The 24,884-nt window shown below is 42.3% G+C and overlaps 1 protein-coding gene across 2 annotated transcripts in view; it reads left to right on the top strand.

Annotated features, from left to right (window-relative positions):
• The window catches only part of Pacrg (parkin coregulated), a 421,199-nt gene that overhangs the window by 236,209 nt on the left and 160,106 nt on the right, over nt 1-24,884 (top strand). For both annotated transcript variants that reach the window (XM_028772757.1, XM_028772756.1), the window contains exon 4: nt 9,065-9,214. In XM_028772757.1, coding sequence (XP_028628590.1) covers nt 9,065-9,214 — 150 coding nt within the window. The remainder of the gene's footprint in view (nt 1-9,064; nt 9,215-24,884) is intronic.

Here is a 24,884-nt window from a genome sequence, read left to right as displayed (position 1 = left end):
ATGGGCACTCCCAGTGGAATCTCACCATCGGACAGTTTCATCACACTTAGCCCAGCCATTGCCATGCTGTCTTCTCTCTTTTATCTTAACAGAAAATCTCGTGTCACCGTGAGACTCTACTGATGGCAGTAGTGTCCCATTGAAGGCATGGTGGCGTCAGTCCAAGACAGAGGCTAGATGGCAGCCTCTAAGCCATTGATGGTGTACATGTTCACCTTCCAAAACTAAAGATCCTTCTGGTCATGTCAAGAGGTCAAGTCCTATGTGAACAAGGACATCAGAGATGCAATGTAAAAGCATAGCAGCAGGAAGGGTGACAGAAACAGAGACGACAACTAACAATACCAGAGAGTCATGATAGAATCAGAGAGACGGTGCCAGAAACAGCCAGGGGCACCTTCAAGCAGTCTTTTCTTGTCTCATATAAGCGTGTCCATGCTAAGCATTGGGACACAACACCCTATTGTCACAATGGGGACAGCAATGCCCCCCAGCATATTGGATCCTTTCTGTGGCAAAATGAACTAGTGCATTTAAAGAGCATGTGACATGAATATGATAATGCCACCATCCTCCTCTGCCTTAGTTTTGACACCTTTAAGTCACCCAAGCTAAAGCCTCATGTAGGTGCAGCCATGACGTCATTCCAAAGCAGATGCAGATTCAAGTTTTACCCTGTTCTTAGTCATGCCATATTGTGTTTTAAAAAAACAAAACAAACAAACAAAAACAAAACAAAATAAAACAAACAAACAAACAAAAACAACCCACAATATGTTTTCCAGTGCTTTGCCTGGAAAGACTCCATTTTACAGGTAAGATTCAACTCCATTTTGAGTGAGGATGCCTTAGTCACCATGGCTTATTCCTTAGGAACAAGCCAGATGTTTAGGACTTAGGACACATGAATAGAGCTGTCTGGTATCACCCACAAGGCACTACCTGTTAAGTAATGCATTCTCAAGGATAAACATGCCATATGGATTTATCAAAGTAAATGGAGACCATATGAGATCGTAGGTATATTGAAACTGTGTCTTGGAAACTGGGCCTGAAAACTCACTGAGCACAGCAGAGTAAGGAAGGGGCCTACCAGCTTCACCTGGATGCCTAACAAACCTGCGATGATGGCCTCTACAGATCTGTCACCTGACTACCCAGTGTGCGCATCAATGCAACCAACCATCAGAGAAGTGCCAACCCTCCCATCAGCTTCAGCTCAGCTTCATTCCTCACTGTTGATGCAGCCCACTCAAAAGGTTCCCTGACTATCTGTCCATTCATACATTCACCCATCTGGACACACACCCATCTGTCCAGCTCTCTGTTCATCTGGACCCAGTCCTGTCCATCGCCTCTGATGATCCTGCAGCTCACTTCTGCGTCCTGATTAGACCTCAGAGATTACCCAGAACTGGGACCTCACAACTTGACCCTCTAGCAGCATCTCTAGCAGACCTCCAGCAGGGTTACTTATCTTATCCCCACATGGACTCTCTGGCCTCTTGGTAGGGCCTCCATGGGACTCCCTGAACTCTCTGAAGTGGCCTCCTTAAGCTTTTGCGGCCACTCTATAACCTGTGACTGTTTTTGCTGTGTGGTCTAAGAGCTAGTACTGCTGCCAGTGAAACCAGTGTACCTTGTGAATATACTAAAATGCCAATAAAGTCTGAGAGTGGAAAAACATAAGCATTTGTCTATGTGTCTGAAATAGCAAGCTGCCTTGCTTTCTGAAAAACACCATGAGCTTTGTCTCTGTCACTGTGACTTATTCTCTAAGAACAAACCACTGATGCCTAGGACCCAGTATGGTGACGGCTTCCTGCGTAGTCTATGCTAGAATCAGGTCACTGGCATTTGTAATGATCTCCTCAGTGCCTAGGCCCAGTGTGCACCAGGCCAGGGAACAATACCTCATGACTGAGGGGGTGCCAGGGGAGAAAGGAGCACAGTTATTAGGAGTGCAGACTTTGGACTCATATGAAAATTCATCTTGCATTACTGAGCTCTGTAGTGTTGGGCCATTTAATTCTTTCACCATTCCCAGGAGATTAGAAATTCCATTGTCCAGAGGAGTCATAGTATTGTGTAAAGAGAACATTACTGTGAAATAAAGTGTGTGTGTGTGTGTGTGTGTGTTCCTTAGTTTCCTTGTCTTAGCATATTCTCGACTAACAGTCACCAAAATAGATGATAGGTTTCGATTCAATAAGGTGTATTCAATCCACAAAAAATTATTTCAATCGAACTGAAGTAGTTCAAGTTCAGACCTCTGACGTATCCCACCAAGGAAAGGTTGATACCAAAACCTCAGTGCATGCTACTGGAATTAAGTAATTCACACAGGCAGGAATAAGAAGAAAAGAAAAGGGGAAATCGTAGCTCTCAATCCCTCTTACACCCTTTTGGGTTTTGTTGAGAGCATTACTTTGTTTGTTTGTTTGTTTGTTTGTTTGTTTGTTTGTTTTAAAGGCAGGGTCTCACATATCCCAGACTAGCCTGGAACTTGCTGTGTAGCTGAGGATATCTTTGAACTCTGTCCTGCCGTCTCTACCTCCAGTGCAGCATCACATGCAGTTTCTGTGGTGTTGGGAAAAGCCCTGGGCTCTGGGCATCCAAGCACACTCTCTGTCAATTAAGCCATGCTCCAGCCTCCCATCTCTATGTCTTAACAACTAGAACAGCCAGGTAGTTGTGGTCAGATGTCTTGCTAAACCACTCAGGTTACAGGTCCCTTTGTGAAAAAAATGTAGAATATGGTATGTTAGCTTGGTTAGCCTTCATCCAGTGAGTGAGTTCAAGTTACTAATAACTATTGCTGTCTTCCTATATGATCCAAATTGCTTGCCCAGATAAGCACTCCTAAAATTATATCAGAAATTGCTATGAGGCTTAGAAGTGTGTGCTCTTCCTGTCCTTCTTTTAGGAAAGACTGGGCTCCTATATCTTAGAAATTGTTCTGTCTGGCCGCCTTCTATTTCATGTGGATCACAGAATTCCCTACTTTCCATAAGTCCTTTGTGTATCCTTGATGGCCATAAAAGCTGTAGCAAATTTAATGACCCTTTCTCAATGATGTAGGGAATGTAGTAGTGCCTCGTAGCAGCAATGCCCACTTGATACAAAAGATGGTCACTTGATTCTACTCTGAAAATGCTAGCAAAGCTAACTCCTTCCTTGGGCATCATATGGTATCCCCCTCCTTCAAGGTGAACTGAGTGGGCATCTTGGTACAGAGGGACAAGGTGCTCTAAGAGCCCTGCATTGCCAGTGCCAGCACTCTCTGTGGAAGCTCATGCTGTCCCAGGCACTCAGGGCATGCAATGCTCAGACCCAACTTCAGCCCAAAGAACAAAAGGTGTGTATGGAAGACAGGAATCCTTATGGTTCCTCCTACTCACCTAGAGTCTTGTGAGGGTAAAAATCAAACACACTGGTGACTGCATCTTTGAGCATGTTAGTAACTGATGCTTTTAAAATAAATCTGTTTAAACAAATGGCATCACGTATAAGAACAATAAAATACTTAACACAAAGAAAGTCCACATGTTAAATTACATTAATGGTCCTAAAACAATTCAAAAATTAAAATAAGTAAACAAATAAATATACTAAAATAGCTTTTTGTGCTGTGGATATATTCTCTTCTCGTTTAACAACCTGATGGTCTTAGAATGTTTTGATTACTTTCAATCATAAGCAGTACTGGTTTCAGCAGTCCTTCATAACTGAAGACACACCTTCATCCTTAGGCTAAAGGCCCACGCAGGTGAAGTGCTGGGCTACATATCACATGCATTTGTGTGCCTCTGAGGAGTGCAGCCCTGCAGGAAGGCTGCACCTGTCTATGCCGCAGCATCTGTTAAAGGCTCTCCCCAAACGTGCTTCTTTTCTGAGTGATAATACTTCAATGATTATCTTTTTTTTGCTAATATTCTATCCCAACGTTATTCTGATTGCCAGTGAATCTGAACATTCTAGAATATTAGCTGCTCACTTGTGTATGTTAACCTCTGTATTATCTGCTTACATTCTTAGACAATCTTGATGGGTTCTTTCACTAGATTATGGCGGCCATTTGTATGCTACAGACATTAACATTTATGGCACGTGTCAAAAGTATTTTTAGACTTCCTGTTTGGCTTTTATTTTGTTTGGCGTTTCTAACTTTAAACAGAGACGATCCACTGGTAATGTTCCTGTGTATTCTCATTCTGCAGTAGCAAATCATATCTAATAGTAGGAAATGCTCTCACTTCACAAAATTCATAGCAATAATGGATTTTTAGGCATAAGAAAATTGTACGCAGGGCTTATAACCATCTAAGATGAGTAAATCTTACCACTTTGGCTTCAAATTGTTTTTCCTTATTCTCCAGCAATTTCTCCATATCGGTAAGCTCCATCCTGTTGATTATACTTGAAGGCAGTAAGCAGTACAATAGAAATCCAATTTCCTGAACAGAAAGGTTCTATAATGTCAGTAGACTCTTCCTGTTAGACCTTTCAAAACCTTAAATCTTGAGTTCAAAGTTCTCACTTACAACTTGACAACAGCTGCAGAATACACACGTCTCCTTAAACCTCAGAATCAGACTCTCTTTATATCTGTTAACATGCTTCTTCAAAGGGAGAGACCTTTGAGTCCTGTTCCCCATCCCCCAATCATATTTCTTTAATTCCACTGGGAACAGAAGAACAAAGAGGCTTCCGGCTTGATGTGAAGAATCAATACCTCAAGAAGGAGGAACAAAAATACATGAGTGGAAATGGAAATGGGCAGGATAAGAAACAAATCTCTCCTGGAGCTGGGAAGGTGATGCTGTGAGAGCCTGAGTTTGATCCCTAAGGCTCACATGAAAGTTCAGGATGCTGGGGCCTTAGCAATCCCAGCACTGGGGAGGTGGGGGCCGGCAGGTCCTGAGGTTACTCACTGTACAGCCTAGCCTACTCAATGAGCTCCAGACCAATAAGAGATACTATCTCAGAGCATCAGGTGACCACTTCTGAGTTATAATATCCAAAGTTGATATGTTTACATGCATCTGCATGCATACACGTACCCACATGGACACACATACATACACAAAGTTAAAGAGAAAATCCCTCTTAATGAGATTAAGGGTATTTTTATACTATACCATAGTTTTCTCTCACAACCACTGTGAACACTCTTTTTCTCGTTTCCCAGAAAGGACACAGTATTGTCTTTCATGCAACATTCATATAACAAGTCAGGCACTATGGTTGTGGGTCATTGTCAATAATATTCCAATAATGCTTATCACAACCATGCTAATTCAATCAAAGTTGCAATGCAGTTGTGTTCTAATATATATGTTTGTTATTTTGTTGAGAGATTGAGACAGAGCATTAATATACCCCTGAGTGACCAAGTGGCTATACATATAACCCCAGTTGGAAAATTAAGGTACAATTGTTTATATATATTTAACATCACTATGGTCTACATGTTAAGCCTCATCCCTGACATTGGGTGTAGATGTGCATACACAAGGCTATCTTATTGCAGTCATTGTAAAGCACACATAATGGAAAAACTCATTCAAGCTCCATAACAGCCACCAAAATGGACACATTCTGCCATTTGTCTCTCATGGGGTTTTCTGCCTTTGACATTAAAGTGTTTTGTTGTTGTATTTTCCTGAAAAAACAACAAAACAAAATGGACATTTATACGTGATTGCGCGGCCCTTGTAGGAAGGTGATGGGAGAGAGAGAAAAATGGGGCAGAAAGGGAAGAAACCCGACTCACTAGTGTCCGGTTCTTATTGGTTATTCTAGCAAGCTAGGACCTCAGGTCCTCCATGGGTGCACCTTCACACACGTGCTTCTCACCAAAAAGTGCTCAGGAAAAACACAGTCCCAGTTATAAAAGCAGGTAATGGAACCTGAGCACCTCAGTGCACTATCACCTACACAACTGGAACAGGCTCCTCTCCTCAGGGAGGGCTCTGTGTTTCTAGTGTACCTCCCTCACTGCCTGGGAAGTTCTGTAGCTGAATAGCATCTATTGATCCCTGGGGTTTGTCCTGTGTCGAGGAGAGTTCAGTGATCCTGAACCAAGGTTGAATAGCCCCATGACTGGCTGCTTAATGACCTTGTCTTGTCAAGAACAGTCCTCATACTTGTGGTATAAGCTCACTGTTTGTTTCCACACTAGAGTGTGATCCCGGAGAGCATACTAGCATCTGTATCTTGTTTATTTCAATCCTTCCAGTTCCTAAAACTATGAGGAGCACACAATACACTCTCAGCAAGATAAAGGAGGATAAGTCATCTAAGACATATAAGGTTCACAAAGAAGTGCTCAATGCTCCTTTGAAACAGAGCTGACCATGCAGGATCCGCCCCCTCCCACCAGGGCTCCAAAGCCCTGCTTCTGACTGTCCCATCGCCACAGCTTGCAGAGGAAATTACAGCATTCTATTTTTAGTTGTTTTTCAGAAGATTTGGTGCAGCCTGCAAAGTGTTTAGAAGCTATAATGATGGACCAAGTCCTGCGGTTATATTTAGGTGGGCTCCCAGATTTAAGGCTGAGCATCTCTGTCCGCTACATTCCTGTTTACTTTCAAACCAACCGGGAATGTAGCCTTGAGTGGACCAGAGATTGTGAGGCTGCTCTGAAGTGCCTATGTTCACCAACCACCAGTTTGTTGCTGGAGAAGATAAAGCTGACCTCAACTTTATTTTTAAAAACTTCCCAGTGTTTCCACAGAAAGTACCTATGAAATCACTAAATCGTACTTTCATTTCTTAGGCATTTTACTGTTGAGTTTAAACTTACCCTGAATACCTCTCTGGATCTGGCTGGTTTGTCCCTTACTCTGAGGGGAAAAAAGCAGAAGGCCACATTAAGCTCTTTGAGCAGGTGGTTGGTTATGAGCAAGAGAAAAATGGAAACTCGGGGCCAGAGGAGAAAAGATGAGGAGGAAGATGGAGAACCAGAGAAGGGAAGGTGCAAATGAGAACCTAGAACCAGAGGAACAGAGGGGGAGGGTAGAGACTTCGGAGTAAGGGAGAGACTCGGGACCAACCAGGGGAGAGAAGGTAAGGAGGAGACTCAGAGCCTAAGAAACTTTGAGAATGGAAACACAGAGTCAGAGGAGGGAAAGTGAGGATAGAGACCCAGAATCAGAGGAAAGAAGATGCAGATGAAGATCTAGATCAAGAATAAAGACTCTGAACCAAAGGAAGGGAGGTACAGAAGACAAAAATTCAAGGACATTCCAATGCAGAAACAATTTTCCAATGTAGGGAATATGAGAGATGAAAAATAGGATTTGACCTTGTGTACCAGGGAACCAACCAGGTCACATTATAGACTAAAGAGGAGGCTTATAAAGGTAAATTGTCTCTGATACACACTGAATGTGATCTGTCTGCAAGACCAAAGCTGTTGAAGTGTGAGCTGCAACTCAAGAATAGTGTGAGGCCCCCTCCCGGTGCACTGGCCTCACTCTGAAAGCTTGGTTGCTTTTTATCTCTTGTTTACAGGTCATAGTTGATCCTTTGTCATTAGGAGGTGGAACATCTTAGAGACAAGAGCGTTTGTCTTGTATTTTAGAGTAGTCAGGGGCTCTGCATCCTGTCAACCCTCAGGCCTTTTGTAATAGATGCTTTTGTGTAGCTCTTCATTTCAATCATTTTAATGTAGTCACCTTAGAAAGCAAATCACAGGCTGCTGTGATTAAGAAAACCAGGGCCAAGAAGTGTCAATGAGTTGGCCAGGTTCCCACAGCTCGCATCAATGTCCAGAGTCCCCACTGGAGCAAAGAGTGCTTTGCAGCCTGGCAGAGATGGGCCCACCATGTAATTTAACTGCCTTTTGTCCTTTGTCTGCAGTGGTTTGTTGCTTTGTACTCAGAACTGTTCTCTAAGCCTGTGTGCATTCCTTTGGTCTCCCCTTTTAACAGTTGACCCTCTCTAATGGAATGCTTGTATTTCCAACACTGCCTCCATTGCTGCCTCAAGATTCTACATGCAGCCATTTCATGTTCACCCCTACCAAGAGTACTACCTGTGTTGGTAACCAATATACAGTTTCTCCACATGCACACCAGCCAACATCTATCTCCCAAAAGATTATTTCATAACAATAGCTTTGAGAATAACAGGAAATCAGGACTGAGGAGACAGCCCAGTTGGTAGATAGTATGCCACACAAGCATGAGGACTGGAGTTTGGATCGCTAATCAGGCACACAAAAGGCTAGCCATAACAGTGTACTCCTACAATCCCATCAATCCAGAATTCCTGGGACTTGCTGGCCAGCGAGTCTGTGAGTGATCCTGCCTCAAAAAACTAAGATGAAAATCGACTGAAGAAGACACTTGATGTTGACCTCTAACCTCCACACATACATAGACACATAGAGAGAAGGGGATAGGGAGAAAGAAAACAGTGGGAATTCTTAACAGAGGTCACAAAAGCTTATCTATGGGTAGCCTGTACAGTCATCTACACCACTGACACTAGGTGATGTTTAGTGATCTCTGCCGCCATTCTTTCTCATCCTCCTCATACCACCAGCCTTTGTTCTGTATGGAAACATGAGAAGTAGTCAAGCATGGTAGCACATACCTTTAATTCCAATGCACACACAGAACCTCCCGGGAGGCAGAGGCAGGGGACTCTCTCTGATTTGGAAGCCAACCTGGTGTTCAAATTGAGATCCAGAACAGACAGGGCTACAAAGAAAAACCCTGACTTCAAACAAACAAACAAACAAACAAAAACAGGAAGGAAGGAAGGAAGGAAGGAAGGAAGGAAGGAAGGAAGGAAGGGAGGAAGGAAACAAAAAAAGAAAAAAGTGTTCTCAGGGTTGGTAAGGAGCCCACACCAGCCAGGAGGATGAACAGTAAACAAATAAGATGTGCTTCTCTGCAGGGGGCTGCACTGCCTCATCAGAACTGTAATAATAGGACTCCTTGTGTCTCCAATAGGGCACGATTTAATTAAAAGCATCCATGAGACAACTTTGCCTTAACATCATAGAATTCACACTCAATATTTGCTACTTCTTCATTTTTCTAACACATAGATGCCTTGAACCTCCGAAACAGACAGGTCATCTGTGTCACACTCAAGGTTCTCCAGCATCTGGTTGTGTCCGCTGAGATGGTCGGTGAAGCTTTGGTGCCCTACTACCGTCAGATCCTGCCAATCCTGAACATCTTTAAGAACATGAATGGTGAGTGATCCCAGGAGACAAAATGTCTTCTAAGCACTAAAACAAAGGAGTGGGTTGATGGAGAGATAAGGAGCAGCCTGTTTGGGGCTATCACCCTTCAGTTTGGAGCTCTAAAGTGTGTAGCCCTACCCTCTCCCACTGTCCCCTCTGCAATCAGTTAACTCAGTCATTTTGATTCCTCATCATGTGCACAGCCCACCCACTCAATAGATGAGTGCCGAAATGCTTTTACGTGTTTCCAGGAATTAAACTGTATAGTTTCCTTAATCGTTCTTGAATACAGTCGAAGGTTTTGGTCCTCCTGCAAAACTGTATAGCTCACTACTTTGATTGAAGGTGAGTGTTTCAAATGCTATTCAGATGTGGTAGACAGTTTGGAGCTTTTTAACATCTGGTCTTTTTTCATCTCAAGGAAAACAGTAGAAAAATGATATTTTTCTACTCTTAAATTACTAATACTTAGTAATTTGTCGTTAACAAATTCAGATGGTATTGATTAAAAATAGATAGAATGGTCAATTTATCTCTTGAAGAAATATTCTTCACTAAGCTTGGGAAGAATGGATACGCTCAAAGAAACGGTTGCCCTGCACAGATCTGTGGCAAGTCTTTGGCAATCACAGGCAAACCATGGTTGTGGGTTTCCTCACTGGCAGTGTGATTTCTCTAAAGTACATGAGTCTCTTTTCTTTTTTTGTTGCTAACTTTGAGGTTCCATACTTCTCACAGGCATGGGAGAAGTCAACTTTTGAAGTTAGTTCCTGACAGCCATGTAAATACGTTGGTAATTTAGTGGAATGCAGCCTGAAATTTTTGAAACACGAACTGCTCCTTGTACATACAGGGAAACAATATCAAACAAAAAGCCAAGTGTACAGCACCCCCCTGCCACAGACAAGCCTGGCATTTAGAGTCACCCTCTTTAAATATAATCACTGGTTGTTATTGAATCTGTGTCACTTATACACTATTCTGAACCTTGTGGAATTCTCAGAAGCTCTTTAGCTGTCTTTTGATCGTAGGACCTAATTATATGTTTTTGGTCCATCTCAAATCATCTGAATGGGAGAAGGATGCATAGATACTTAAGCAAGATGATTACTCCTGGAGGAAATTAAAAACTGTGCTTTAGTAATTTAGTTTCATACTGTCCAACCAATTGTTTTGGTGACAGTATTCTTATGTTATAAACATTATTTATTCCTAATTCATATTTTTACCATATGGTAGTGTCAAATACCTGTGCGTTTATAGAAAGTCTACACACGGGCACGATTCAGTTATGGCTCATCAGAACACTGTAAGCTTCCATGTATTCCTATGTGTAGATTTTAGCTCAGAGCTAAAGCTAGAGACAGAAGTAGAGAACTTGGGGAAAGGGAGATAGATTTATGTGGACATGAGGGAGGTGGGAAGGGAGAGACTGAGGGTCACGTGAGGGATGTAGAGATAGATTGATGGGGACATGAGGGAGGGCGCTAAAGAGGGAGGGAGGGACGGAGGGACAGAGGGACGGAGGGATGGCGGGACAGGAGATGGAGATGGACCTGAGAGAGGTGGGGAAGGACAGGCTAAGAAGAAAGAAGTGGAATAACCACACAACAGCTACCCAAGATAGCTAGGTCAACATGTAGAAGCCTGAGCTTCACAAATATGTCCTTGGTGCTCCTCATGCAAACCCACAGGATACTTACTGTTAGTGTTCGCTTTATTTTAAAGCCTGCCTCCCTGTGGCTTTTCTCTCTTACAAACAAACATTTGTTTCTGAATTTGATGGTCATAGAGATTGGGCCAGCCATCATAGCTTCTCTCTTGCATAAGCATGGAGGAATAGATTTGTCCACAGTGCAGTACGTTCTTGTCATACAGCAAAATCTGCAAGTTAAATCCAAGTAATGTTTTGTATCCTTGTATGAATGAAGGCACCTGGCGAATCTCAAAAAAAGATAAAAACAAAAAACAAAACAAAAAAAAAACAAATTCTTGGGTACCAAACTTGGGAGGCAGGACTGATTCAGGCACCACAGCCAGTCCTCCTGGGGGTTCTGGGCTATAAAACAAAGCTATTATTTCCCTGTTGTTTCCTAGGGACAGCTTCCCTTTAAGTCTGTAATAAGCAATGTCCATCCTGCCTAATAAAGGTAGAGGTTGCTTGTCCATAAGAATATTGGAGACCTCACTGTGGAAATTTCACCATCGGTTTCAAGCATAGCCAACAATTTTGGAATATTTCCCAATGCACCCATCAGAAATTTCATGTTCAAATTGCTTTTCCGTCAAACATTCTTCTGACATTTAAAAGGGAAAACATTATCTTCAACTTCATTTTCTCCTTTTCTTAGAAGCCTGTCACCACAATGCCATGGTGAGGTTTACTATGTTCTAAGGGGCCTGTTATAAAATTGGATCATTATATCCTATGAAAGAAATGCTCTTCTTAAAGAGGTTCTGTAGCCCCAGAAGTGGCTCTGTAACCCTGGATCCAGGTCTGCAAAGAATTCATCCCAGGACGTCCAGCTGTGTTAGCATTTTTGCTCTAGCAAAACGATTCCACTTCATGATTGTAGATGTTGTACCCACGTTCACAGAGCCATAATTCTTATGTAATTTAAGCCGGTAGTTCTCACAGCATGTCATTATTTGTCATTAAATTGCGTCAGATTTTCAGTAATAGCATTAGGGAGAAGAATCTTAAACTAGGCTACACAGCGTTGGAGGATGGTTTCTCCTTTCTATATACATCTGCTACTCCATGCTTGTCTTTTATGTAAATTGATGCCTTGTTAAACTTAGATTCAAATATATTTCTTTCAAATCCTACCACAAAGTCCTTTTAGGATGAGACCAGAGATACATGATAGAAAGAATGAGCGAATACATCCTTTCAAATAGAAGGACCCCAGTCCTCCATCGTCCCCTTGAAGTGCACCCACTAGCTTGCTTCCACCGTCTGATCTCTTTTACAGTGCTTCTCCTGTTTTAATGTTAAATGAACGTGTTCTGAAACAAGCAGTGGAGCTGAGCAGCCAGGGAGCCAGGCAAGCCTGTTAGCAGTGGCCCACAGTGAGGAAAACCAGGAGAGAGGTAGGGGGTGATGGAAACATACAACCACCAAGGACAAGCTCCCAGAGAGTGACTTCCTTCAGCTAGGCCTCATCTACTAAAGTTTCCAGAGCTCCCGAATTAGCACCACCAGCTAGGGACCCACCCTTCAGTACACAAGCCTCTGGGGGCTACTTCATATCTCAACCACAGTAGCAGCTTTTTATAGGAGTGGGGGTGGTCACCAGAGACATTGAGTCCATAGTGTTTTGGTAAAGTAAATAGCCATTGTTATGTATATGCATTACAAATTTATAATACAATGATGCATTCAAAGTAGCAGTGCTATGTGAGCTGTTACCTGGCAATTTATCTAAGTCAGTGGAAGATCTCTGTAGAGCCTGTAACACAGTCTCCATGGATCACTACCAGTGGGACCCTTCCATACTCTCTGAGTAAGATGCAGGCTCCTGGTCTCACCAGCCATGGCAAGGTCTTTGCTGCACAGGGTCCATCCTACTTCTGATGACTGCATGCTAGGTGAGTTCTCACCTAGAGTTTAAGTTAAAGAATATATTGTTTTCAAATCCATCCTTCCCTTGCAAAATATTTAAGCTTAAATATGTGACTGGTATTGAGGGTAATACCATCTTTTAAAAAGAAAAACCGATGTCAGACAGAAGAAGAAAGCCTAGATCAGGGCCTTCTACAGAAGATCCAAATTGATATCCATGTTTAGGGCTCATTTCTCCCATTCAGGTACTAACCAGGCCCAACCAGGTTTTGATTCATGGTCAAACAGGATTGGGATGATCAGGGTAGCATAGCCCTTTACTGGAACTCATTTCTCCATATTTAAACGATGAACTTGATATGTCTAAAGTAAGTTGATTTTCCAGAAACTACATTGGGGTGAGAGAAAGAACAACTTCTATAAACTATTCATAAAATATATTTGTCATACAGCCAATAGCATTTTCATCTCTCCCACGCTCTTTTATAAATGTTATTAAAGGTTACAGAAAATTAAGACAATAAGAATGTTCAGTTTATAGCTTTACCAGATGAAGCCACAAAATTAATGATGTGGTGTGTTACATTTGAGGAACATGAGCCAATTAATGACATGAACTCCCTCGTAGCTAAGAGGCTGTCTCCACATGCTGTCGTTTTGGTTCCTAAGGGCAGCAATAGTCCTGATCAAGCTTGTACTCGAAACATTTAGGACTTCCGGCCTCTGAGATGCTGACAGTACCACAGGCCAAGCCATAGAGATGCAACAACCAAACATCCTGGCCCATGTTGCAGAAATCAAATGCCAAAATATATAGGGTGAATCTGGAACATACACCACTCTGACTGATAAAAAGGCCATTAAAAGAAACAAAGGGTCCACAAGGTGGCTCAGCAGGCACAGGTACTTCCTGCTTGGCTTGAGGACCTGAGAACCCAGGAATCCACCTTGAAAGGAGAGAACAGGCCCTTGCCTGTTATTGTCCTTTAATCTCCACTGTGCCACACACCCCTTTCCCACAGTGATAATAAACAATATAATTTAAATTTCTTTTAGTTTTTGGTAATTCAAGTTAGACACATCCATCTATATAAATAATAAGAATATAACATGCTTGCCAATTTTTAAAATGTTTGTGTGAGGTCTTTAGCCTTGAAGTTTAAGCGGATTTAGAAAAAAAAAGATTTTTTGAAACATAAAGCAACTTTTCATGAGGGCCTGAGTATTCATGTGAGTTGTATGGTCCTGTGAGTTGTGTGATCTTATGGTCCTTTAAAATGCTGGTGAACTTTTGGGAACTCATTGTTTCCCAAATTAGGAAGTATAATTTTTCTTGTGTAATGGTTATTTCTCTTGTAAGAAATTTGAGTTGAGTTTGGAGTTAAGGTTTACCCCCTATGAAATTCTGGCCTGCTTTTAGTCTATAACTTACACTTTGGGAATTCAGTTCAAAGTTCCTTGGAAATCATTATGTTTATTAAATTTGCAAGCACTGAGTTGTCCTAAGTTCACATGCGAAGTTATTAGGATTTCCCTCTCCCACCATTTCTGAATGTTAGATTGGGAGTATCACATATGTATCTAGTCCAAGTACTTCCCCACATAGATTAAAAACCGAGTCTACAGAGAATCCTAGGGTCAAATATAGATCTTAACTAGCCCTGGCAGTACTACTGAAAATGGCTTGTCAGGTGAGAGCTTTTTTTCAAGGACAGCACTCCTGTAACTTTCCCATGGGGAGGTTTTGTTTAGTCTAAGGAGAGGGACCACATTTTGAGAAGAGAGAATGGTGGTCCATTGATTTCTTAATTCTTCTGAGATGCTACAAACTAGACAGAGAGGAAAACAAACACTTTCCATAGCTCTGAGAGCTGCCTTGGAGACCCTAGGGATGCCCAGGAACTCCATTGAAATGGAAGACTGCAAACCAGCTGGGCAAGAGGCCCAGGCACCTCAGGCCTAAGGAAGGATTAAAGCAGTAAGTAGAGTTTACCTTGTATACAAGAGTGGAAGAGGCTTGGGGCAGATCAAATAATATGGAGAAAAACAAGAAATGGGACCCGGATGGGCAGTAGCCACAGAGCAGTCTGAGGGCTGAGGGCTCCGGCCTTTTGATCCAGTTTAGCCTACTTAACCCTGTTTATCAAATGCAAAGGGAAAGAATGGGCAGCTACAGAACGGCAGGGAGCCTCCTGTGCCTCAGTTTCCTTAATTTAAGGAGTAGGTTGTTGGAAAACTTAGACATTTACAAAGCTTCAGAGAGCACATGAGAAGCCATTTGCTCTGTATGTCTTCTGGCTGGAATTAAGTGTGCAATGTGACTGTAGCAGATTTGTACAGGAGCAAGGATTTGGTAAATGTTTGGTATCTGTGCTGCTTGCCTCAGAGAGCTGTGTGAAAACTATAGACATATGGTTTTCTATGGTCCCTCCAAGGGTATTATGTACAATCCATTAGAATTAATTTTGTAATTAATTTGTAATTAATTAATTAATTAATTTTGTAAGGTGATCCCATGCAAAATAAATTCAAGAATTATTACATTTACTATACGCCACGAGCAGAAATATGACACAGAGTGTCTTGTTGATGTTCAGAATCCCCACTATGCAAACAGGCCAACATGGACAGACATTTGTGTTCACTGTTCCCACTCTAACGGTAGCTACTCCCTCAGACTGTTCAAGTCATGTCAGAAGACTGATACATCTTATCACAGGTCAGACCAGGTTTACTAAGAATTGCTTGTCCAGACGGACTGTTGAAAACCCATCATCTTAGTAAAGGAGGCATGGCCTTGAGGCTACATGCAGCTTCTGCTCTTGCTGAGCGTCTTCCCCGCCTCAGGGCCCACATCTCTCCTCATTTATTTGTGGTGCTATACCATTCTCATCTCACCACTGCCTTTGAACCCAGGCCCAGGCTTCTCGCCACACAGCAGCTAATTTTCTAAAAATAAGAGGTGTCAGTGAATCTGTTTATTCGAAGGCCAGCATCTTGTGTTGGAGTGACTATCCTCCACACAGCTCTGTTTTGGAGATCTCAGGGGCACAAGGGACTTTCATAAGGAAGGAAAAGAGTTTGCACTACAGCGGTCAAGGAGGCAACATGCTGGGGGGGGGGGGCTGAGCCCAACTTCCCTCTCCTGAGGTGCAGTCCTCTTTTCAGCTCTGGCAGGAAGACTGCAACTGACCTCAGCATGCATTTTCTTTAAAGAGAACCATTGCTTTTTCAGTAACCTAAATTTCATAGCAGTCTGAGTGTGTGCTGGTGTCTGTATGGGAATAATAAACGAGGAGATTGACACATACTCTGATGTTCCTGTGAAGGTCACTGGAAAGTCTGGGTTTTGGAACTCTAAAGAGTGTTTAGTAGTTAACCATGAATCATGAATAAGTTCTCCAGCCTGTAGGATACAGAGCAGAGGCAGGAGTGTGGGGCATGATCTTTACCCAAGGACCACTCACAAAACGCTAGCCACTGTTACAAACCCAGACCCACAGGAATATCAAACTGCAGTTAGCTCTGTGGCCCAAGCACACTTTGGTTGTCTCCAGGCCCATGGCCACTTTGGCTCACCTGCAACAGTGTCTACAGGAGCATCCCATCCACTGTCCTGAAGCAGCAGGGACAGGCCATGACAGGACGCCTGATAGGACAGAACCAGTGCCATCATGTGTTGTCAGAATAGCCACTGTGATTGACACGGTGCTTTCTAGCCTTGAATGGCTTTCCCACAGTCCAGTCTCAAAGACATTGTGACATAGGCCTAGTTTTCCTCCAGATCAAAAAGAAAGCGTCATGTCCCCTCTGTCTCCTCCTAGGCCCCTCTCTGGCGAGCTGAGCTGTTCTCTGAGCGTCACACTCCCAATCTGTACCCTGGCTAGAAGTCCTGTTTCTTCTTTACATTTTTTTTTTCATGTAGCCTTGGCTTTCCCCAGACTTGTTATGTATCCAAAGATAACCTTGACTTTCTGATCCTCCTCCCTTTCCCTCCTTAGTGCCCAGATTACAGGACTGAGCCATCATGCCCTGTGTATGCTATGCTGAGCATCAAACCCAGGGCCTTGTGCCCGCTAAGTGACCATGCCACCAAGGGATCTAGACACAGCTCCTGTCCTGTTTCTTGGGTCCGTCTCCTCACCAAAGCCCAAGTAGAGGGGAGAGACAAAGCCCAAACCCCTGCGTAACTTACACACAAAGCTGTGTTTGTAATATACTGTATCCTCTTCCTCCCCTATAAAGTTACCCAACCAAGATCTACCCACAGAATTCCTTGATCATTCATAGTTCTCGGGCCTTGACCCATAGCACGGTTCCTGCTACCTGGGAGCACATGGGCACCAGTTCCCACCAACTCAGCTAAGATGTTTGAGGCATGCCTGCAGAGATCTCTGCAGTATGCTTTAATGTATTTGAAGACTAACACAGGCCCTGGATGAAGCTACATGCAGATGCTCACTCAAAGGGAAACTGTGCTGTCTTCTATTGGTGCAGCAGAATGTTGTATTTAATCTGGCCAACATCATTGTTCTAGATTTGCTGATAAGGAAAGTCTCTTCCTCATTTTCCTTGATATGCAAATCTTTTCTGAGTCACAGCAAATGACGTTTTAAAGGTCTCTTTGTGGACACTGCAGAGAAAATTAGAATGTCACCAAATGTGATTGTTATATTGAGTCATCAGTACGACTGAGGCAGGGGTGGAGGGACAGAGTGTAAGCATTGCTCAGCTCAGGGACCATTCCAGCAGCTCGCAGATCTGCAGCAGGGCCCAGAATGTTTTACTCCTAAGATCTGTGGGAGACTGAATTAGACAGGACTCAAGAGAATCTTGCAGACCTTGAACTTGGCTCACTGTCAAGTCCTCTCTCCTGACTCAACTTGGGCTGGCTTCTGGCTGAAAACTTGCCTAAGAAATGGGGTGAAATTCACCTCTGTTTCATGGTCTTTATGATAGCCTATTCACCCCTCCCAACTCACCCTGTAAGTTTGACTGTGAGCCTGTTTCAGGGATCATCCCAGTTAGGAGACAGAGGAAGAGGAGGCCCCTCCAAAAGTCTGAAAAGTGTCACGTTCCCATGGTAGATGCAGCTGGCTGGCTAAGGGCCCTGAAGCTACTGGCTCCTGCAGCAACAAAGCCTGCACCCTGTGTCTCCATCCTCAATATTCCGTCACCCTCTTCCTGTACCACCTTCAATCCCTGCACTCAAACATCCCTAAAACATGGGCATTAAGCTTCCTCTTGGTCCCATGCACTGTGGCTCCTACAAGGGTGGATGTCACCTTCAGCTCTGCTTGTTCTGAGCCCCAGAACAAGCTTTCTCTCCTGAGGAATTTCTGTGGACAACTCCCAGGAACACTCACTGGACCTTGGAAAGCAATCCAGTGCCAGGTGAGATTCAGAGCAGAGCCCGGAGATGCCACCCTCGGCAGGGCTGTGGGTGTGGCTCGATAGACCTTGTGGTAGAAGTCGATCCTCCTTCCCCTCCATGCCTGCCTTGGCCAGAAAGTCTGAGCCCCATCCCCAGCCCCTACCACACTTCTTGGATTTTTTGTTTTTGTTTTTTTTGTTGTTGTTGTTGTTTGTTTGTTTGTTTGTTTAGAAGAGCGAGATCCTGTAGGAAGGATTGTACACATAAGCTGAAAACAGCTTCCCATTTTTATTGTCATCCTTTTAAAATGCTGTATTTTCTCACTCTGACAGAATGGAATTGAACTAGCTTAGCATAAGCTTTCCTGAAGGTGGAATTTCACTGAAGGTGGAATTGAAAACAGAATGGCACTTTCCCTGAAAGGAACTGGAAATACACAGAGAGTTCCTTCCTTGCCTGCTTCCTGAGTTATAATCCATGGGGCTCTTAAATTAATATATAAGTAACAAAGGAAAAAACAGGGTGGGAGTGGGGCAACATAGTAACCAGGCTCCAGACCCAGCCCTCCAAGGTCAATTTCTCCCAACCCCCATAAATACATTACTTTTCTATCAGCTCTTTCTGAGCCTGTTTATATCCGTGTTGAGGTGGCCATACAAAGAAAAACAATCTCTCCCACTCACTAGATGACCTTCCAATTAAATTTTGGCAAACCAATTTCAATTTTGCCTGTTTTGCAACTACAACTTATCTTAGAATTCATTTCTTGATTCTTTAAATTATCTTTATCATAAGCCAAAAAGCTATTTAGTGATACAATATTAATTTTTTTTAGAAAACAAGGATGAAATTGGGTCATTATTGTTCAGTGATTCTCTATTTTAAGCTTTGTTTTGACCTGAGGGCAATTTGGATATTTATTTATATACACAAAGGATTAAGGAAAGTTTGTAGCTGTCCTAAGAGAAATACTTCAATGCTATATTTTTTTGTGTGTTTGTATATTATAAACATAACATAGAACCACTTCACCAAATGGCTTAGATGTCATTCTCTTTAGAAACACTGAAAAACATTTTGTCTTTTCCGAGTTTTTTAGTGGATTAAGACTAATGACATCCCAAAGTATTGGGTAGGTTCAGAGAGTTCTTAGGGTCAGAGCCTGTGAACTGGCAAGAAGCTAGGCTCAGTCACCCTATCTTCAATAGGACAAAAGACAGACAGACAGACAGAGGCCTATAGATGTCTCAGTCAACAAAGTACCTGTTGTAAAGACTTGAATTCAAATCCCCAGCACCCACATAACAGCTGTCTCTCAGCCCTCTCTGCTTCAACGCCAATAATGGTGGCTCAGTTATTTCCAACCTCTGAACTCCCTCCTGCCTCATCCTGGCTTTTAAGGACTCCTGATGTTGTATCACACAGGATCTACTCCTCGGATGAGGGTAACCTCCCCACTCTAAGGTCAGCTCAGCAAACTTCTACTTTCAGTTTCTTTTCCTGTTGTGAGAAAGTGGCCCAACAAAGCAACTTAAGGAGAAAAGGGTTTGGTTTGTCCCTGGTTCCAAGACACAGGCAGTTATGGCAGAGAGTCTTAAGGGCAGGAGCTTGAGGCAGCTGATCACAATATATCCACAGTCAGGGGGCAAGCAAAGTTAAATGCTACTCTCTGCTCAGTTTCTCGTTTTCATTCAGTCTAGGACTGGCCTATGGAATAACACTGTCCAAGGGTGGGTCTCAAAGGTCTGTCCCCTAGCTAATCCTGTCTAGTTGACAGGCACTATGAACTATCACAGGAACCTTAACTCTGTCTACAAAGCCATCCCACCGTCATGATTGAGTCAGAACTCAAATAACAGATGAGAACTTGGGGACATGTTTAGAAGTGAGCTATCCAGATGCAGCCATCCAAACCTTGATACCTGCCCAGCTGTGGTGAGGAATGGGAAGCCCATGTTTAAGAGGACACAGAGTGAAGCTAGTATGACCCTGGACTCCTGAAGTCAGCTTCAAGAAGCCCAAAGTTGTACATAACCTTCAGTGCACAGGTGCAAGACATGGGGTTCAAAGATGTCTCTTGCTGTTGGAGTAATTATCTAATATTAAGTAATAATAATAACAATATAATTAGATAATACCATCTAATTTGTAATTAGTAATTATCCAATAATTTAATGATTTATGTATAAGTGAAAAATGAAAGCTAGTAGGTTCGATGTCTTTCTAAAGGCTAGCCTAGTGGTAGGACAGGGGTGTCCCTGGCTGGTACACTCCTTCCTGCTGTTCAGTCCTCCATGCGGTGAGCATATGTCCATTTCTAACAAGTTTCAAGATTTCTTATAATCACACAGAATGGAATGAGAAGAATGGGGATATTAGTTTTAAAATTCTTATCTCTACCTAACATATGAACACACTGAGAACTGGTTGAAAATGGCCCACTCAAGTCAGATGGCAGAACCGGCCAACACCAACACCTAAAACATTAACAGACACTAACACAACACTGAGCCAGGACACTCCAGAGATGACGAACACTGGCTTCCAGAGGCGGTGTTTCTGGAAAGTCAATCGGTAGGTTTGTTTGATGCGCGGCAGACAGAGGCAGTTTCACTGCTCCTCTGTAACAGCGATTCAAAGCTGTTTCTCATCGCACGAAGTCTTACGCACTACAAGACAAAGGCGTTTTCAGATCGTCACTTTCTATACTAGTGCACAAGGAGAGACTGGAAGAGTGTTCTCAACGCCTGAGCGTAGCAGCAAGTGTGACTAGTTTAAAATACCAAAAAGGGGCTGGGGAGATGCCTCACTGTAAAGGAGCATTTGCTGCCTGGCACCCACAGAAGCCAGACATGACCTCCCAAATTACAGAGAATGGACACAGGAGGAGGGCTGGGCTTGCTGGCACTAGCCAAGCTACAGGGTTAGTGAGAATATGGTGCATATTGATAGAACAAGACACCTGAAGTTCTCTGACCTCTGCACCCAAACCCACATGAGTCTATATAGCACGCTTATGTGCGCACACGTGCACGAGAGCACACACACAGACACACACATACACATGTATGCACACACACATGCATGCATATGCACAAGCACATGCATGCATAAATGCACAGGCATATACATACACATACCAGAACAAAACATTGAACAGAATTATCTGCTAGAAGACTTGGAGCCTTGTGAAATACACACAAGGTTTTTAATCCCAGACTAATTCCTTCTCATAATTATGGATAAAATTGGTGCCAGTTTTGGACTAGGTATTCTTAGAAAAGTATTTATCCCTAGTGAATATTTGGAGAATTATTAAAATAATTTTGCCCCGTTTTATTCTAAGATGAAATGAAGTGTTTGTATACTTCATCTTTTATGCATCACTGTAAGACTAAGAAATACACCTAATTAAACCATAGAACAGTCTTTGTTCAGAAATAGAGGCTAAGACAGAGGATTGCCATAAGTTTGAGGCCAGGCTATACTGAAGAGTAAGATTCTATCTCAATAAACCAAACCAAGCAGCAAAATAAAAAATTATAAACAGAAAAACTGTGAGAATAGAATCTATTGTCTAACCCAACCCTGAAAGTGAGGCGTCCCTGTCTCAGAAGCAGGAAGCGGGTGAGAGCTTTGCTGCCTGCTCTACTTTAGGGGTCTCCCCAGGATCACCGAAAACAGTGCTCACTGAAGATAGCTATGACAGGCAAGGTAAGGAGCGCAAGAAAATTTTAGAACTTTGCCACAGGCATTCAAGATTCTAGCCTAGATTAGTTTAATCCAAAATGTACTTATTTTACTTTCTAGAGAGAATGCTGAGATACCTTTTTCAGATTGTGGTTCCTTGCCCAGTGTATCTTCCTGTTTGGTGGGGAAGGAAGAAAAGTAGATCACAAAACAGGCAGTCATCTGTAAGTACAGCAGAATCACAGGAGTAGGATGTGTGAGGCCTTGGGGACGGTTCGACACAGAAATCATTTGGAATCCAAGGTAGCTGCACAAGTCAGTATGCCCCCCATGTATGTACAGAACATCAGCAGACAATTAAAGTGGGAGCCAGGTATTTTAGATGAGTCGCTCTCCTGAACAATGAATTTGAAATTGTGACCCTAGATAAATGGCAGAACTTTAGTTCTTCTTTACAAATCAAAACAAAATAATGAGATTTGATAGAGATGTTAGGAGAGGTACAATAAAGCAGACAGCACAAGAACGTTGTTACTTGAAACTTGTAACATTGTAAATGAAGCAAATAACTCAGCGATCTCATGGCACAGAGGAAATGTGTGGTTTAGATGCCCCTAACACTTACCCATTCTAAACTCACGATTCAAGCATTGCCTGACCGACATGGATTGTCATGTATTGGTTAGTGAGTCTCACGTTTAATTCCAAATTACTAGGTAGAAAATTTTAAAATAACAGTGACATATTTTAACTGGACAATTTTAATAGAAAATGGAATAAAACTGAGCCTCACTCTTAAACACACTTTGTTTTGTAAAATGTTTACTTTCTAAGCACAGTTTCTAATGAAAAGCCCGTTTGTTTTAGGAGGAATGGTTCCATGTCTTTAGCCTGACTGATATTCCCCCAACAGGCTTCTGAACACAGCAGACATGTAGTTTTAAAATGGCCTCTACCATTTGTTCTCCACAAATCAATATTTTGAGATAACTACAGTTGTAGTTTCTACAGGAAAAAAAAAAAACCCTGTTCTTCTAGTCCTGGTAGTAACTCATGGAATGGACATCCTTATATTATGTGTGAAGTAATTGAAAACATGTGCTTGTCTCTGTTTATCACCACATTACAGAGAACTGCTTCCCTGACCCTATTTCTAAAAGCCAGCCTACTGTTCCTAGAACTTTTTACCCACTGTTAACAGCATTCTACTGTCCTATTAAATTTCTCTTAATTTCCTACATTTTAAGAAGAAAGCATAATTCATTCCTAATAAAACATGTCCATGGTAATAAAATCAGTTATAAATGACTTTTGTATTGATATAACTAAGTGTCTCTAAATAAATCATTTCTATACCCAACACATGGCGTCCCAAGCATGCCTGTTAAAGCACTGTTTCACAGTGCTAAAACTTCTATTATAAAAACCTGTGAGATATAATTTAACACATTTCTAAAACTTAACACTGTTCGATTGCAGTGGGAAGATAAATTCTAATTACTATTTAATTTCCTGGTTGAGAATCTCCAGCATGCATAATACAAAATTGACTCCAAATTTATGCAATTAATATTAGCACTTAGCCATTCCTTTAGAAAATGCAATGACTCAATTTATTTAGCTCACAAAAAAGGTCCAACCAAATAAAAAGTGCTTAAAGTTTGGAAAGTTTAAAGAGTGGCCATTAACATAGTCAAGCGGTCTGCCATTAGTGCGCTGGTGCCCACTGGTTCACTCTAAGGCCACTGAGGAAATGGTGAATCCTACAGGCAGTAAGATACTTGAGGTACTGTAGGCCAAGAATATAAACTTTCTCCCTCTCCCTCTCCCTCTCCCTCTCCCTCTCCCTCTCCCTCTCTCTCTCCCTCTCTCTCTCTCCCTCTCCCTTTCCCTTCCCCCTCCCCCCTCTCTCTTTAGAGAATCTGTTCCTGAGACCATGAATTAATACATATAGTATGTGAGTGGTAAACCCTGTGATCTGTATACAGATCCATTAAGGAAACCTTGAAAGTTACTTTAGGCACCAATGGTAAAACAGCGAAACAAAAGCAACCTAGGGAGAAAAAGGTTATTTTGGCTTAGAATTTGTTCTAGTTACTTTTCTTTTGCTGCAGTGAAACACCAGAACATAGTAACTTATTTTTAATGCTGGTGGAATGGAGCAAAGGTATAGCAGCAGGAACGGCTGAGTCCACATCAGGAGCACAGGCAGAGAGCACACTGGGAATGCCACAAATCTTTGGAAACCTTAAAGCCTGTCCCCAGTAACACACCTTTTCCAACAAAGTCACACTTCCTTGTCCTCCCCAAACAGTTCCACCAACCAGGGACCAAGTATTCAAACTGTGAGTCTATGGAGGCTGTTCTCATTCAAGCCTCCAAAGGCTTCCTGGTCATAGTTCATCATAGAGGGGAAGCTACAGCAACAGAAACGTGAGGGAACTGGTCACGTTCCATCCTCAGTCAGAAGCAGCAGATTCTCATACAGGCTTGTGCTCAGCTTGCTTTCTCCACTCTCACACAACTCAGGATGCCTGTCTTAGGGGATGGTTCCACCCATAGTGGTCAGGTCTTCACACCTCAATTAATACAATCTAGATAATCCCTCATAAATATTCTCAAAGACTCTTAGGTTATTCTAGATTGTGTCAAGTTGACAGTTAGAAGTAGCACTGCATACAAATTATTTTTGAATTGATTACTGTTTGCCTAAACTTTGTTTTCTAATAATGTAAATCCAAAGGAATTGTTCTACCAACCATACTTACAAGATAGATAGTCCTCTGTTTTAAATTCATAAGGAGATTATTGATTTGCTAATTTGTCACTGGGTGGTTTTGTTGTTGCTGTTGTTGTTGTTGTTAACAGTGACAAGCATTCGTTTGTGTTTTCTCTACACTAGATTCTGAGGTTAGCTCTTTTCATGAATCATCTCATTTAATCCTTAAACCCAGGAGAGAGAAAGTATTCTTCATCCAATTTAACAGATGAGCAAATGAATGCAGGGAGATTAAGTAATTTGCACATTGACAATCAGTTCATAAAAGGGC

This window comes from Grammomys surdaster, unplaced genomic scaffold, assembly GCF_004785775.1.
Source record: "Grammomys surdaster isolate TR1022 unplaced genomic scaffold, NIH_TR_1.0 218, whole genome shotgun sequence".
In the NCBI taxonomy this organism is placed as follows: domain Eukaryota; kingdom Metazoa; phylum Chordata; class Mammalia; order Rodentia; family Muridae; genus Grammomys; species Grammomys surdaster.
The sequence above is the reverse complement of the archived record's forward strand: the minus strand, read 5'-3'. Positions and strand labels throughout refer to the sequence as shown.